The sequence below is a fragment of the Homarus americanus genome, unplaced genomic scaffold (genome assembly GCF_018991925.1).
Source record: "Homarus americanus isolate GMGI-L3 unplaced genomic scaffold, GMGI_Hamer_2.0 scaffold48681, whole genome shotgun sequence".
NCBI classification, from domain to species: Eukaryota; Metazoa; Arthropoda; class Malacostraca; order Decapoda; family Nephropidae; genus Homarus; species Homarus americanus.
Genome location: NW_024743462.1, coordinates 84,126 through 101,872, shown reverse-complemented (window position 1 = coordinate 101,872; position 17,747 = coordinate 84,126). Strand labels below are relative to the sequence as shown.

Here is a 17,747-nt window from a genome sequence, read left to right as displayed (position 1 = left end):
CTCTGCCATCATCAGCCGCCATATCACCACCTTCTGTACCTGCCATCACTACCACTACCTTCCGTACTTGCCATCACTACCACCACCATCACCTCCTTACCGGCCACTACAACTACCAGCACCTCCCGTATCTGCCACCACCACTACCTGCACCTTCCTTAACCACCATAACAACCACCGCCATCATCACCTTTCAAGCTACTACTACCTCCACCCACAGATCACCAACCACTAACTTCACCACAACTAATACCACTTCCATCAACCACCACCATCAACTGGCGATCTCTACAACCATAACTACCACCACAACCACCACCTTCACAAACCACAATCCATTACCAAGCACCAACACCCCCACCCCCCCACCCACCCAACACCACAATAACCACCCTCACTAACCACAATCCATTACCAATTACCCACTCCCCCACCCTACCAAACACCACATTTACCACAACCACCACACGGAACCAAACTTTCTATGCTGCACACAGCCCTTTAAACACGCCCCGAAACACAATGAAAAAAATATAAAAAAAAGGGTTCGGTTTCCATTCCAGTTGATGTGCCGAAGCTTGAAAACAATGTTGCATATATATCAACGAATTTGTGTTCTATAAGTTTTATGCTAGTGAAATATTTATATATATTTTTGGGTACAGATAACACTTATTTTATATGTAGGAAAATAAGGCTTATTTCCCATTTCCTGAATGTTGTGAACGTGTTTTAAGGTTATTGTGCTTAAGGCTGACAAAGATTTATTATTTTAGGTTGGTAGGCGCCCTGTAGTCTTCCATTTTTGTGTTTACGTAAGGTTAGGAGGTCCAAGTTGGTATGGTGTTGATTTTGATAAACTGTTAGACATTGAATTTTTTTTTTTTTTGGGGGGGTCAGGGTTTAAAGATACGAGGGTTGATTTTTAGGTTTATAGACACTGTAAACGTTTCCTTTATACACACACACACACACACCTATCTCATTCTCTCTTTGAACCCTTCTTTCCCTTTCTCTTTGGACCCCAGATATGACCCTTCATGAACTTAAGAGCATAGTTCAGGGAGAAGGAGGGGTATTTGTTATTATATTCAGTATACATAAGCAAAGGTTTGTACCAACACCCCACATTTCGGCGAATTAAATTTTAAAAGCACTCCTTTAATATTACCTTCAGGGAGTATTACAGTACTTATAAATAGCACAGTCTCTTTAATTTTTCACTGAATATATTTATTTTACTATTAATATAATGCGAGTTGGTTGAATAGTTCAGTGAATTCATGGAGGCTGTTACGTTACTTACCGTTTTTATATTTCAGTTAATCCGTCTACTGAACGTATTATTGCCTGATTTTACTTCTATTTCTGTGGATAAGTTGTAATAGCAACTCACTTTCTGGCTTTAGCGAATTACTTTGTTTAAAAAATGAGGTCTTTTTAATGTGTAATGATTATCCGTATTTAAAAGTCGATCATTTTTTTTTTACAATTAATGATTATTCGTGCTTAAAATATCAATTTTATGCATAGTGAATAAGTCCTTAGACAACATTTTAGTGGGATATAAATTGTCAAATCCGTTGTTGTGATACACTCCGGGCACATAGGTCGTTCTTACATTGTCGGTGTGTTGGGGAAAATAAACGCACCGAATTATTTTAATAATCAATGATCGTTCGTGCTTAAAAGAACGTACTTATATTTTCTGGTGAATTAAGTCCATGAAACACATCTGCCGAGTATAACGTGTAAAGCAGGGACTTGACTAAGTATATTTCTAACATACGGAATATTTTTGTGTATCACGGAATTCCGACTCATAAACACACAAGATATTCAATAATTATTTGTACTCCAAACATTATTAATAATTTATATATAAAGGAAAACACTATCATCAAGTTCTATATGAAGGAACAGTCGTATTAAACATAAAGTTCTGGTACGCGCAAGTGAGGAGTGAAGGGTACTGTATATTATTTTCGCTCCAACACTCGACTCTCTGCGGTGTAAAACTTTTCATTTCCGCCTTCCAACTCCTGTGACAGTAGACGCCGTCGAGCGGATGTAAAACCGTAGGCACTCGACTTTACTCGTCTCCTCCCTTAAAGCATTATATAGTACCATTAATTAGTGATCATTGACTGCGCTATACTCTGCATTAGATGACGAAATATAAATAAATAAATCACTCACAACGGGAAGAACGCAATAACTCATATCAGTAAAGATAGTTAGTTCATTGGGTTAATTAACTTAGCCCCTAAAAATATATATTAATTAGGCAGATATGAGCTTTTTATTATTGACTGAGTTATTTATTACCGATAACAATTAATTATACACTGTAGCGAATATGAATCTGATTACGGGAAGGAATTTAAATTCCCTGAGGTTAATGACAATCCCATGAGTATGATGACTTAAACACTTTGAGTATGATGACTTAAACCCTTTGAGTGTGATGTCTTAACCCTTTGAATACAATGACCTATAAGCCTCGAGTACGATGATGTTATATTTAAGGGGTTAAGTTATCGTATTCAAGAGGTTAAGTCATCGTACTCAGGCAGGGTTAAAAAAGAAGTGTCTAACAAACGGACAGACAGACGGATTAAGCCCTTTGCAACCACCATACCTGTTAAAAGTTATTGCTTCACCGGAGAAGTATCATAGACAGACAATATTCTCTTCCCCCTACGCCTCCCCTACCTTCATCCCCTCCCTATCCCCCTTCCTGGTGATGGTAGGGCGTTGAGAGATCTAGAGATAGAGAGAAAGATAAATAAAGAAAGGAATAGATAAATAAATAACCCGAGACACATGAGACAGTAACAGACAGACAGCCAGAATAGACAATGAGAGATTAAATAAGGAGAATAGACGAACAGAAGCAAAGATGGAGAGAAAGATAGGAAAGAGAGAGTGCAGATGGGCAGAAACAAATATTGATTGAGAAAGAGAGAGAGATAAAACAGTTAAAAAAATTCAACATTTTACTCACTGGATTCTTCTGACAATAATCTTATACCTACGCATGATATTAGAGCCGCTCGTCTCTTTGTCTGAGAGTTCTCCCACCATCGACTATCGGAGAGATAGAGAGAGAACACCAAGAGATATGCTCATTCACTGGGAGCTGCTGGTATCACTCCATGTATTAGTTATGAGAGACAGATAGAGACAGATATGCAGGGGAGAAGAGAAGAGAGACGCAGGTACAGAGTGACACATAAAGATACGCAGAGAGAGAGAGAGAGAGGCGATACATCATCCACCACAGGCCCCATCCTCTTTACACCCCACCACTACCTCCTCACTCTTACCTCCCCCTCTCTCCTTGCCCCCTTGCAATGTGATATTTTTAAACCTCTTGGGTACGAGGGCCAAGTTACCCCTTGGGAGTATCATGGATTCCCCCTCCCCTGAGAACTTTACCCCCTAAGTATGATGGATTTACTCACTGGAGAACTTTGCCCTTTTGGGTATGATGGATTTACCCCTTGAGTATGGTGGATTAACCCCTTAGGATGGATTTACCCCTTGAGTATGATGGATTAACCTCTTAGGATGGATTTACCCCTTGAGCATGGTGGATTAACCCCTTAGGATGGATTTACCCCTTGAGTATGATGGATTAACCCCTTAGGATGGATTTACCCTTTGAGTATGATGGATTTCACTACTAAAACACAATGATCCTTCCTGGAGTACCCTTTGAATACGATGTCATTCAAGTATGGCGCCAATTTACAACTCTCGATTTACAACACTTCTAGTCTACAACACCCTTCCAATTTACAAGTCCCAATTTACAACACTCATGATTTACACCACCTCCAATTTACAATACTACCACAATTAACAGTTCTATATCAACTTAATTTATAGGTCCTTTATCACTCTGTTTATAGCTCCTTATGAGTCTGATTTACACTCTATATAACTTAAGTTTACAGCTATATAAATTAGAATTACAGCTATATAACCTCAATTTACACCTCCACGGAAGTTCAGTTTTACGGCTGTGTAAACAATATACACCTCCCCGGAAGGTAAACAATTTACAGCTTCCAGGAATTGCAATTTACTGCTGTGTGTAAGCTGCATTTTTTCGGCGACTTTATCACTCACGGTTTTAATAAATAGAACAAACGGTTTTGGAAAATGAATTGTGTGAGATGCGTCCTTTATGAGATTATTGCACCTGTCTATTGAAACTATTGCACCTGTCTAAATTATTATACCTGTCCAAATTATTACACCTGCCCAAATTATTACATCTGTCCATATTATTACACCTGCCCAAATTATTACACCTGTCCATATTATTACACCTGCCCAAATTATTACATCTGTCCATATTATTACACCTGTCCAAATTAATGAAAGAAGGTAATGTATTTTCGGCCTGACGGATACAACACACTGCATACTAAACCTTCAGTATTCAAGTAGGCAATATGGCTGGCACTGGGTTTGACTCCTCAATTACCCAACTGTAAAGATAAGTACCCATTCAGACCAGGGTAAACCAGGAATCATAAGGACAGAAGTGAACACAGTTTAATCAGGCTCCGCACCCCTCTCACATTATTGCACCTGTTCAAATAATCACACCTGTCCTATGGTTGACTGGCCCAACTTTGAAATTACCACACGTTTGCAGCAGCTAATTGGCTGATCAGTGAGGGAATCACACCTGTCTCGGAAATCTAATTAACTTCACGTTGAAATTTACATCACCTGTCCGCTTATACCCCGTGTCTAAGCAACAACACCAAGGAGTTCATGTTTTAACAGGTGTCTGATGGCGGGAACAACAGTTGTAGGGGAAATTTGAGTAAGTTTAAAGTTGCCCTGCTGAGAGAGGCCGGTGTATGCTGAGTCTACCCCGGGCGCTGCTCTAGGTCCCCCCCACCACCGACCCATGACACATGTATCAATCAATCCGGGGGGAGTCTACTGCCATGACCTGTGTGGGGGGGACTAACTGTTTGTAGGGCCTGGTTGTGTTACTTTTGAGAGAGAGGATTGCCTTCATGCCCGGAGCTGGGAAATAACATTCTTTTTAAAGCCTGGTTGTGTCATCATTGAGAGAGGGAGAGAGACTTGTATTGGCAACTTCTCCCCAGGTGATGTGACCAAGTGGCACTGTGCCAGAGAGAGAGAGAGAGAGAGAGAGAGAGAGAGAACTTGGGTGAATGAGATAGAAAGAGACATTGTAAGAAGTAAAGATAGAAAGAGAAAGATGAACCACAGATAGAGATAATAACCGAAATAGAAAATGGGAGACACCAAGAGGCAGGCGGTCCTTGCCACCCATCTTGTTTAAGTAATCAGGGTTATTAGTGAAGCTGAAGGTGGAGGAAGCCGCCGTGATTAGTTTGGTCTTGATGTGTGTGTGTTTGTCTATGGTTTATTTATGTATTATGTTCATATGTTTTGTATATATTTGTGTTTATGTATAAATTTTGGCACGTGTGTGTGTGTGTGTGTGTGTGTGTGTGTGTGTGTGTGTGTGTTCTTTACTCATGTTTGTGTATGTTATTTGAAGTATTATTGTGCACGTGTGCCTGCCTGCATACATGTATGTATGTATGTATGTATGTATGTACAGGAGTATGTATGTATGTGCCAGGATGGGTCTAATGGCTCCCAAAATGCTAGCTACATGTAACTCGTGATGTCATGACAGGGTCGGTATGTGTGGCTCTGTGACATACTGTTCCTACTATATTTGGTAACCGAACATCATATTTAATTATGCCGAAATAACTAACCATTGCATTATTTATTTTGAACTACAGTACTATACCAAAGTAAATGCATGTCCCACTATCTATCATTTATGGTCTCATTGTTTCACACCAAGTGTTGACAGATACAGTACTTTTTTTTTAAATACTGTACCTTCACCCAAAAAGCATCGTTAGTAGTGGGGTCGATGTGATTCAAGGCTTTCTGAGCAATGTTACTCGACCTGTTTTTGAACCGGTGGTAGTTCTACATCCTCGACCATTGAGCATGAATGAGTATAGTTCGAAAACGTATACATACTGTATACGTTTTCGAACTATACATACATTTATATATAGTAGCTTAATGGATTTCTTGTTATAGTGTATTGAAGTATCTAGTATGGCAAACAAGGACGACTCTCCCCCAATCCTACTGTACATACAGTATGTATGTACAGTACCATATTTTCTGTGTACAGTATATATATTCTGTCTACAGTATACATCCACTTATGTATATGTGTACAATGTTTATGTATCTACTGTATATGTTTACACTACCATCAATCTGTGTACTGTATCTGTATATATACGAAAACATGTGGGCTACTGTACATTAGAATACAAAAATGAATACCGGTACCTGTATTATCTGTTTGCAATGCTGTACTGCAATCTTCAGGAATCTATGCAATAGAGAAAAATATTGTACGTACTCACAATTTTGAAACTCCACAACAAAATTCCAATGAATTGGATACCAAGTCATTGAAATCATATTTTACATATTGTATATAAAATTTAGATTGATAAGTAAATAAATGCTGTAATGACCATGTCAATTTTCACTATACCAGAGGAAGAGTTTAATAGTATTTTTGGGCATTATTACCATTGTAATTATTTATGCTAAATTATGGTGGTCATATTTATAATGAGGTATATTTCAATTAATTACTTTTAGAAGAAACGGACTAATCTGTAGAATATCAGCTTGGTAACATGAACTATTGAATACAGTAGTTGTTTGATGAAGAGCAACATTTAGCGTATTGATTTTTTTTAAAGTAAATGCTCTAGAATAATATTGCTTATCTCCAAAAATTTTGCTACATGATAGAACTGTATTCTTAATTAAAAAAAAATAAAATAAAATAAAAATCCTGACCGACATTTTTGGTCAGCATTTAACCGCAACCTGCAGGTATATATTTTTGTTTGGGTGAACTGCTTTCAGTGAGCCATTCTATTTTTGGTTTATAATTGTACAGGCTGATGCTGCTCCCGGGGCTGAGTTTGTCCTCCTTTATATTCACCAATTAAATTTTATACATTCATGGCTGTTGGTATTGTGCATTGTGAGGCACTGATGAAAAACTTACTTTACATTTACTATGATTGGAACTGGAGAGGTTGATACATAAATAGCAATAGAAGAAGATAAAGACACTTCAGAAAACTAAAGTTGAAGATACAAGGAAACCGAGAAAACAGAGCAGAAGATAACTTTAAATAACTTTGCACCCAACTCTCCTCCATGGAAGTATTACTATCTTACAGTTAGCTGCACAAGCCAGGCAGTGTCTCCTATCAGGGCCTCACTTGTTTTACTCAGTTCACAACAAAAAAATTATCAGTGACGTCCAGTCACTGCAAGAGCGGCAGCTGATAGTGGTGGTGTGGGAGTGTGTCATCACATATTACATAATTACTGTATATTGGTGGGATACCTCAGAATTAATTTTCTTGTACAAACACACACACACACACACACACACACACACACTCACAGTATGTATAGAGTATACTGTACTGGTATACAGTATATGTTTGCTTTTCATGCTATATACATACAGTAATGTTCAATGCTTGTGTATTGCATTATATTCTGGTATAAGTACCCTCAAGATAAGACACTTCAGCTAAATATTTATTTTAATAGAGTAAAGCAAGTTTCATCATTTAATCTTTGAACTCTGTAATTGTTTTATTGCATTTTCAAAGCAACGGCCTCAAATACACAGTACACAACAGTGTACCGTATTTTAAGAAATATTTTAATTTTATTTCATTTGGTGGACTTCCACCTTCACTGCTATACATTTGTTAAAAAAAAATATTTAGGATTAAATTTCATGTCCTTTTTTGGAGCATTAACTGTTCCAAAAGGCCTCTTTACAGACCTTTAGCCATCCCATTAAAAATTGTCAAGAACATTCATGTCAACACCTGTGTCTTCAGGCAATGGCAAGAAAAGTGTTACTGTACTTCTTTCGCATATTTCATGAATACTGTACTTTATTATTGAAGGGTCAGTAATAGTGCACAGTGTACTTTGGAATAGAGAATAAAAAAGATACTTATTTTTTTTGGTGTTGGTAGTCCTTTATAATGAAGACAGTGAAATTTTGTGGAGTAAGATATACATTAATAGCAGATTTTCTTGGACAGATTAAAAAAAATTAAAGTGATATTGTTCTTTAGTGAGACAATTTATTTAGAAAAGATTAAGATGAGAACCTGTAAGAATGTTGAATGAGACTGACAAATGTTGTTGTTTCAGAGGTGATGGCGGTGCCTGGTGAAGGGGGACCGGCAGGGATGGGTGGTGGTGGTGTTAGTGGTGGTTTGGGTGATGGTCGGCTGCTTGTGGCCGACCTCAGGCACCACAACTTTGATGCCATCCGCTTCGCCTCCTATCGCACTGCTGCCAAACTCCGATTTGTACAGAAGAAGACAAATAGTAAGTGCTTCACTCAATAATTCTGGTGATCCATATATCTATGAATTTACCCATAGAGTATATGCAATACAGTACAGTACAATATACACAATGTATTAAATGTACACGTAATTTACTAAATATTTTTCTTTCACAGTGCACCGTGTTGACATATGGAACATTATTGAAGCTTTCCGGGAAAATGGACTCAACACTCTGGAGCCATACACCGAGGTCAAGGTTTGTACAGTACTGTACTGTATAGTGAAAGGGATTATCAAAAGTTCCCAGAAAATGTTTGTACAGTACAGGGAGGTACAGGGTATCAATAAGTACTACTGTATGTGCATCTTTTTATTAGGTTCATGTAACCTGAAGGTCAATGATGCTTCGGAACGGGCATAAGAATTCAAGAAAAATATAGTAACACATTGCCAAGTAAATTCTGTGGAGATAGGAAAAAAGATGCTAAGTGTCTGTGTTAATTTCAAATTTGAGCTGCTATAATATAGTGTATCTTAAATTATAACTTCTCCAGAGTATTTGATATTTTCTTTAGGTTTTGTTTCACCTGTTGTGAGATGGTCTTTGGTTATCTACGAATGATTGTCTTGTGGATTATTACCAACCCACAAAATATGATAGTCTTCCAGTACAATATTGTGGAGTGTTAGAGCTTTTATATAATGTACTGTAATATTGTGACCTTCCATATTGTTCAGCAAAACTATATCTCTGAGCAGGTATTTTAGAGACAGTAGATATATCCATTTTTACTTTATTTCTTCTCTAATGACAGGTTTCTCGGCTGGAGACGCTAATATCAACTCTGTATCATAGCTTAAACAAAAGACTTCCAGTGGGACAACATGTGGTTATTGAGTCATCTACCTCTATTCTTCTAAACTGGTTGTTGTCTGCATATGACAAGTAAGTATGAATCATCACAGGTTTATATACAGTGAACCCTCACTTTACGCGGTTAATTCAAACCCACGGCGGCCCGCGTAAAGTGAACAACATAACATATGGGATTAATTGAAATAGAGACCGGGCCGACCCCCAAACTCCACTTTTTCAGACACAATACCTACGTTGTAGTAAAAATAACTTCTTAATTTTATGATGGTATGCACACACAATTAATAATTAAGAGAAATATCAATAATATTAGGTTTTTTAACACTTACATTAGTAGAAAAGATGGCTGGGCACACGGGGATGGGGGGTTGGTTCCGAGGCAGAGGGCAGATTATTGGCCCTCACCTGTATCACTTGTATCAATTGTATCACTATCCACCACAGAGGCTTGCAGGGCCTCTTTGTCAAACCCCTCAAAGTCCATATAAGTCCATATCCTCACTATCATTATCACTATCACTGACTTGGGCCGGCTGTGGCGGGTGAAGAACTCGGTAATGTTTTGATGACTGGGCGACCTTGTGCGCACCCTGCTCGCGCCGCTCTCCGCATAAAAGGGTACACACACCGCGGAAAGTGAGCATTCCAGTTTCGGCAGGGTACCGCGTAAACGTGGAAACGCGTAAAGTGGGACCGCGTAAAGCGAGGGTTGACTGTATATATATACTGTACAGAAGTTACTTTGGTATAGGAACCAACTAAGTTAAAGATAGAGAACAACTAAGGCCAATATTCCAAATTAAGAGCATCTGTTTTTTATTGTTAGCAATCCAGTTTACAAATACAGTAATACCTCGGTTTATGCGTTTCCACATTTATGCGGTCCCCGCCAGAACCGGAATGCCCAAATTTACGCGGTGCATCTACTCATATACGCGGGTGAAGTATAATTTTTTTATTTAGCTCATAAAATTCGTACAAATTACCAGGCCAGAATATAATTTACATTGCTGGAATTCTTACAATATGATGATCATTTTAAATATAAACATCATGGATTTTGCATTAGACATACAAATTTTAGATCTAATGTAAGAATTTTGTTTACACAGAGCAAATATGTTATCTTTTGTGCAAAATATATGACGTGTATATTCAAAATATTCCTGGTCTTGCAAGGAATCCAGCATGTCAATTATATTATCCTAACTTTAGTCTGAATGGACATTAACCTGGCAACTGTATTTCTCTTAAATATTACTTGTGTGTGCATACCATCATAAAATTAAGATGTTATTTTTACTAAAACATAGGTATTGTGTTGGTATTGTCGGAAAAAGTGGAGTTTGGGAGTCGGCCCAGTCTCTATTTCAATTAATCCCATATGTTCTGTTATTCCATTTACGCGTTTCTCGTTTTACGCGGACCTCCGCGGGTTCAATTGACCGCCTAAATCGGGGTATTGCTGTAGTAGTTTAAATGATTTAGTTACTTGTAAACCTTCACTTACTGCTATTCTGTACAGTAACTATGTAAATATTGGACTCGCATATACCAGTACAACAGTTGAAAAATAATGTGTTTATGTGTACAATCAAAGACAAAAGTCGTGTTGCGGTTTTGTCCGAAGATTAAATATAACTCGTGAAACATCATGAGAGCCCCCCTACCACAAGGCAGAGCGCACCAGAAGTTTAGCCCTTCGGCATATGTTCTCACCAAATTTCACGACACGACTTTTGTGTTTCATTGTACACAAAAAATCAGAGAGAACACATAATTCATATAATTTGCAGATAACCATTAAGAGCAAAAATGAAAAGATCCAAGGATGTGAATAATCATGAGCGTCCTTTGATCTTGTTGTGCTTCTGTTCCCTATTGGTTACAGTACTGTACTTGCATGGTGTGCATGCATGTGTGTGTGTACACAAATAGAGTATATAACATAATGAACATAAACTAACACATTGAGTTGCTTTAACAATAATGCTGTAAAACTTTTATTAGTGTACTCAACTGTTTCAGGGACGATGAAGGAAAACTGCGTGTGTTCAGTGTGAAGGTTGCGTTGGCTACACTATGTAGTAGCAAACCTCTCGACAAGCTCAGGTGTAAGTACAGTACAGTACTTGGTTTTTTAACTTTCAAATACTGAACAAGAATGGAATAGACCTTTGTGTTTTTTAAAGTTGCTAATTTTTAATAATCCTATATACTGTATATGTATAAAGTGTAGTGGTTTATGTATTATGATAAGCAGAGGAAGATATTGCCATGGTAGAAGATATACTTTTACAGGTACCTGTGAATATTTTTACAGTACAGTACGTGGTATATAGTATCTGTATGTTCTATATGTGAAATAATTTTTGCCTTATGGGGGGGATACTGTTTATTATTTGTCCTTTGTTTATATATCTGAGTATGTAGTAAGTAACAATATTTTTCAACAGATATATTCTCACAAATATCTGACGGTAATGGGCATCTTTCACTAACTCGCTTCTCTGAGTACCTGAAGGAAGTCCTTGCACTCCCGGCTGCTGTTTTTGAATCTCCAAGTTTCTCTTACTCAGAAAACTTAGTTACCCACATTTTTGATGGGGTAAGTCAAAGACAAAACATTCATCGTTATATTGTACAGTGTAAACCCTCTCATGTTAAAAATATCCCATGACTTTTCAAGGAATCAAATTACAGTATACTGTATATTACTTTCACTATTTTAGGGAGTAAGTATTTTAGCACATATTACAATACAATACAATACAATACAATGAGAGAGAGAGAGAGAGAGAGAGAGAGAGAGAGAGAGAGAGATGTAGTTATAGAATAGTTTGTGTATGAGTTACAGTATAATATTATATGAGAAAAATTCTTTTTGGAAATATAATAATGATTTATTTGAACTTAATTTGCAGATAAAACAGATTAACGTCAATGACTTCTTAGAGGTTGTTTTGGAGGACCCCGGCCCAGAGTGTCTAGCGTGGTTACCCCTTCTACATCGTCTAGCTGCCTCTGAGTCCGGTATGGCTTAAGAAATATCTAAGAATTTACCTGTAAATGTATGCATATAAATGGCTGAGCTTTGCTTCTTTTCAAACAACAACAACAACAACAATATTCCTGTGAAATGAGAATCCAGAGCATTTTATTTATTTTTTGTAGAATTTACTTGTCTCTTGCTTTCTCAATTTATTTTCAGGTTGGCTTCAAACATGCTTCATACTCTAGCTATTAATATTGGATTATTATTTCAAGCTGAAGTTAACTTGTTAGTGGGAAGACGGAGAGTGCAAATGTACTAATAGTGTTTGTCAGTAGGTCCCTGAATGTTTACTGAGACTTCTTGTGGTATTCAAGTCACTACAGCAGAGAAATTGTACTTAATAAATCAATGACATGGATTAAATTTGCTTATCTCGATATATTTTGAATTATAGATGCTCTGTGGGCTGTTGAACTGATTGACGATGACTATGTTGATGAGTGTAAGTGCATTAAAACTTTCACTGTTCTTGGAGAGTACTGTAGTCACTACGATTGTCAACATATCATTTGGAGGGAGCAGTTGTAGTAAGATATTCCTTGATACCATGACAGTAAATACAGTACAGTATGTTAGTTATCATGGTCTTGGATTTATGATGACTTGCGATGTAATGTATCTAAGTTGTAAAAAGTCTCATGTCCGTTGTCTTCAAAAATGTATTCTGCTAGGGTACACTGATTGATTACCACCTGCTTTCATAATGCCCTAAAATAAGCTAATCTTCTCAAATTCTGATAATAAAAGGAAAACTGAATGTTTTAAAAGTTCAGAGAAGCTGGAAAATTACCTGACACTATGGTACAGTATATGGAAATGTTTGAGGCAGGGAATAAGAAGTGAAAAAAACCCTCTGTGGTCAAGAATGGATTAGAGATTGAGATATGCAGAAGGGAGGCACTGAGCATGCATGAAAGGAAAGTGGAAATTTTGTAAAAGAATCTCTAATGAGAAATTCTGCAACCTATTAGGTATTGCTACAAATATGAGTTAGTAAACTTAGATGTGTACAGGAGCAGTATAAATAGCAACAAATAGTTGTAAAAAGAGTAAAGATGACTGAGAAGCAAATAATCAAAAGTGTGTGACTCTTAAAAGATGCTCACGTGTTGTGATCTAAATGTTTGGATAGGCAATATGAAAATTGGATATTGATTAAACATTATACTGTATACAAGTTTGATGATCTTCCAATTTGTTATATTAAGTGAAATGTGTTTTTAATACATTAAAATCTGTACTTAAATTATCTGGGGAGATTATTTTCACTTAACAGGAAACATTCTTTTATGAACATTGTGCTTTTATTAGCTTGGAGGCTGTACTGTACAACCAATAGTAATACAGTACAATACAGTAGTGTACTTACAACACTGAAGCACACAAGTAAACTGATTACATTGACATTGACCCTTGATGCAGTAGGGTCCAGAGTTATGCAAAATGTCACCATTGCAATGGTTTGGGTGAAATATAGTAAAAAAGTGGAAAAATGGCAAAATTACGATGTTTCAAAATCATATCATTATAACTAATGACTTTATTTACATGAAAAAAGTGATAAATTGATAAGATTTCAAAGATTGTCATGCCGTGACTGCAGTGCTCTCCAACACAAAATACTTTGTGATTACCTTGAGAAATGTACAGCTTGAACAGTCTTTCCCATATATACTAAAACAGTGACCCAACTAGCAGTTTGGAATGTAAGATAGTTTTGTAGTGAAACATATTCTCCCTCCCTGTTGCCCTCCAAATTAGTCAAGTGTGAGCCAGTAGCTAATATATCTAGTGAGGACAATTTTGTTTTGAAAGTAAATTTTTTATATTAGACACACTGTAGTATGATACAGTCTAGTTGAATTTTATCACCTAGTTTTATCTATAAGAAAGCTTTTATTTTATTTTTTTAGTCTGCATTAAAGATATTTGCAATTAGATACTTGGTACTCATAATACTAATACTGTTACCTTCTCTCATCGAGTTACCATGTTTGTGTTTACTTATTTGCCTCAGTGTACAGTATATTGTTTGCCATGCTTCAGTGCCTTAATGTCTTCTTTTTCAGGCTCACTTTTGTTTTTCATTCTATGGATATGTATATGTACTCTATGTTACCAGTGTGAATTCATGTATCAGGATTGTTCCAACACTTCAATTAAATATCGGATGCTATCTTTATTGACGTTACTTATCTTTGACAAATATTCAATCAATAAAATTTTAAGTCCCACATGTGTATCATCAAAGGAGCTTTATTATATTGTACTCTCTTCTCTGTAGCGGGAAAGTGTAAGTAGAATTTCTTTATACAGTATTCCTAATTTATTGACCATTTTCATACCCTCAAGTACCAAAGACTGACCAACAAAGATCATGTCACTAACTTAAGACTTTGATTTTTTATTTGAAATTTGATTTTGAATTATGGAGGCAATTATTAGTTGTCTTACTTGTACCAACACATAAAATATGTATGGTAAAAAGAATAATGGTGGCCTAAATATGCAATGTTTTATCATTAATTTTAAAGTACAAAGCATTACAGCAAGGATGTTATCCTTCTTTCTCCCATTTAAACATCAAATACTTAAAAATTATAGGTATTTCTGGTGTCCACTTTACCATTGATTTCTGATTTTTTTTTCTTTTAAACTCCAGAATATGAACTGCTGTATTTTATTGTATGTATAAGAGTCCTTGAGTTATAAATGTGTTATGTTCCTGGAGCCCTTTCGTAAGATGTTCTGTTCCTAAGTCGGAACAGTGATAATTCCATAGGTTAGGTTAGGTTAGGTTAAAACACAACCCTGTACATACAAAACAATGTTAATATCTCATACATAACAAATAATGTAAAAACTGTACTGTAAACAAAGTTTTGTTAAACAATATACTATAAAGTAATATAAAAAAAAAATTTAATTACAGATTTTTGTGATGAATACAGTATATTGGGATCCCATTCATAAGTATGGTTCTTTTGTTAGTTTGGCATTTGTAACTCAGCGACTGCCTGGCCCAGTACAATACTGTAAAGATCACTTTTTTGCAGTCGGCGGTAAACTTAACGAATATGAAATTTGATCCGAGGTTGTTGGCAAATTTCCCGATACATGGACTCATGTTTTGGATCCACTTGTTACAGTGATGAAAATGATTTAAATTTATTCTTAAAGCTTGAACATACTATATGTAAAATTCCTCTTGTGTTAAATGGTTATTGTATTTGTAAAATATTTTGCACTACCAATTTTGCTCTGTATTAAAAAATAGCATATTTTGTTTTCGTATAAGAAATTGATGTTTCCCCTTAAAATTTCCACTAACTTCCTCTTCGTTGAATGAATTTTATTGATAAAGTTATCAAACTATATGTGAGATGGTGACCTTTAGTGACATGGAAAAAGATTAGGGAAAATTATAAATGTTTATCAAGATGCTTTTGGTGTTTGTTAATAAATTTCCAAATAATAATTGCCTCTTTCTAGTGGAAGATGACGTGGCCTCCAGATACCTAGGTGTAAAAATATTACCTCTGGAGCTAAAATACCTGACAATTGGGTTTATGATCTATATATGTTGAGGAAATGATATATACAGTATACTGTACATGTACTGATTAATGTCAATACAGTACAGTAGGAATCTATATACTTCCTTCCATGGCTAGGAAAAATTTACTCCTGAGGTTTTCTTTATTCTCTTAAGGCTATTTATGCTTAATGCTTGTTGGCCAGAAACACGTGTTATTTCTCTCATTTTTCACCCTAAATTCATTATTCCTGCTGAAATGACGTGTTTTAGTCTGGCTCTTCCCTGCCACGGTGAAGCTCCAAACATGGTTCCACATGTTAAAAGAGTAAAAAGAAAAAATTCATAGACGTACTCGACACACGTATATAGTATTGGATTTTTTATTTTTACTCTTGAAACTATTTTGCTGCTTCATGCTGTGTGATCAGAAGCTAGGTCAAATACACAGACATGTTCTCTTATTTGCTGTCATTTGGTATTTATGTTCCCTTCATGCCAAGGAATATGTAAAAGATCAGAGTATATATCAGAAAATATTTAATTAAACTCAAAAGTCTGTGCACAATCTACCGTAGGCAAATTATTATACATTTTTAAATGTTAACAAGAACTTTTTTAACAGAGGTTTATTATTTCTAGTTATACATCAGACCATGTGTGATGGCTGTCGGCGAGAGAACTTCAGTGGGTTGCGGTACAAATGTGAAAAGTGCCACAATTACAGTATGTGCCAAGAGTGCTTCTGGTTGGGACGCTTCTCTCCCCCTCACTCCATACATCACCAAGTGAAAGAATACACTTCATTTGTATGTTGAGGATCTCTTGTGTTTGTACTCTTATTCATGCAAGCTTTAGCTTCAACGGACAGTATAACATTTTATTTTATTGTTTGTGTAAAATTATTTTCTTTCATACCTCAAGTTAGCTGATTATCTTCTTTTATTTTTTAAACTTTATGGAAATGTAATCATCTTTTTTTATTTTATAATTATATCGATAATCTTCTGATTAAATACTCTAAGAAATGTTAAACTTACCGGTAGTGATAATAATAATAAGTTCATCTTTTCATGATTTTGATGCAATTTCAATTGGTTAAAGATGTGTGCTTTGATAATAAATATTTGTATAATAGTTAGGAAAGTACAGACTTCTCAAAGAGGTTTTGGCAGAAAATTTATTTTAATTTTCCTTAGTAGGAGATGCACACATAAGAGGGTGTACCAGACAATATGACCTTTACTCAAGCTAGGGTTATCTAGTACACCAAGGTATTTACATAGCTACCCAAGGCATCTGTTGTGTGGGCCTGACATCAAAACATCACAAGACAGTAGAGAGATAGTATGGGTATGACTGAGCCCCCCTCCTATGATCTAGATATTTTGGGTATTTGTGAACAGTTGGGTAAATAACATATCATACATGATATTAGATATACAGTTATGCTCACACATAAAATGGTGTTAACATTTTCCATTGTTTGGATTTTTTAATCAATGTGCATGACTGCTAACCTTTATATTGTGATAGTATTGCTGATTAAATTGCTTTAAATATGAGAATGACACATTGAAAGAGTTGGCAATATTATTATACAAGTACTGTATATTGTTATAAAGGTACAGGATATTGAATAAGAAATATTAGGTTTTGTAATAGTTTGGGACATAGAGATACGAACATAAGACTTAATATAGTGCCACCATGTATCAGGTGTTGCAAAAACTTTTTACTTTGGTGAAATAATTTAGTTAATAAGTTGACATTAGAGAATCAGGTATGTACCAATATATTCTACAGAAAATAGATGGTAGAGGCTTTTGG

At 35.9% G+C, this 17,747-nt stretch overlaps 1 protein-coding gene across 10 annotated transcripts in view; it reads left to right on the top strand.

Annotated features, from left to right (window-relative positions):
* The window catches only part of LOC121877168 (dystrobrevin beta-like), an 80,896-nt gene that overhangs the window by 23,067 nt on the left and 40,082 nt on the right, over nucleotides 1–17,747 (top strand). For 5 of the 10 annotated variants that reach the window (XM_042382784.1, XM_042382780.1, XM_042382782.1 and 2 more), the window contains 8 exons: nucleotides 8,308–8,487; nucleotides 8,624–8,706; nucleotides 9,266–9,396; nucleotides 11,338–11,441; nucleotides 11,784–11,935; nucleotides 12,252–12,360; nucleotides 12,777–12,824; nucleotides 16,560–16,726. In XM_042382784.1, the coding sequence (XP_042238718.1) occupies nucleotides 8,313–8,487; nucleotides 8,624–8,706; nucleotides 9,266–9,396; nucleotides 11,338–11,441; nucleotides 11,784–11,935; nucleotides 12,252–12,360; nucleotides 12,777–12,824; nucleotides 16,560–16,726 (969 nt within the window). In that variant the 5' untranslated portion in view covers nucleotides 8,308–8,312. The remainder of the gene's footprint in view (nucleotides 1–8,307; nucleotides 8,488–8,623; nucleotides 8,707–9,265; nucleotides 9,397–11,337; nucleotides 11,442–11,783; nucleotides 11,936–12,251; nucleotides 12,361–12,776; nucleotides 12,825–16,559; nucleotides 16,727–17,747) is intronic. The other 5 variants (XM_042382787.1, XM_042382783.1, XM_042382786.1 and 2 more) reach the window with 3 other exon arrangements.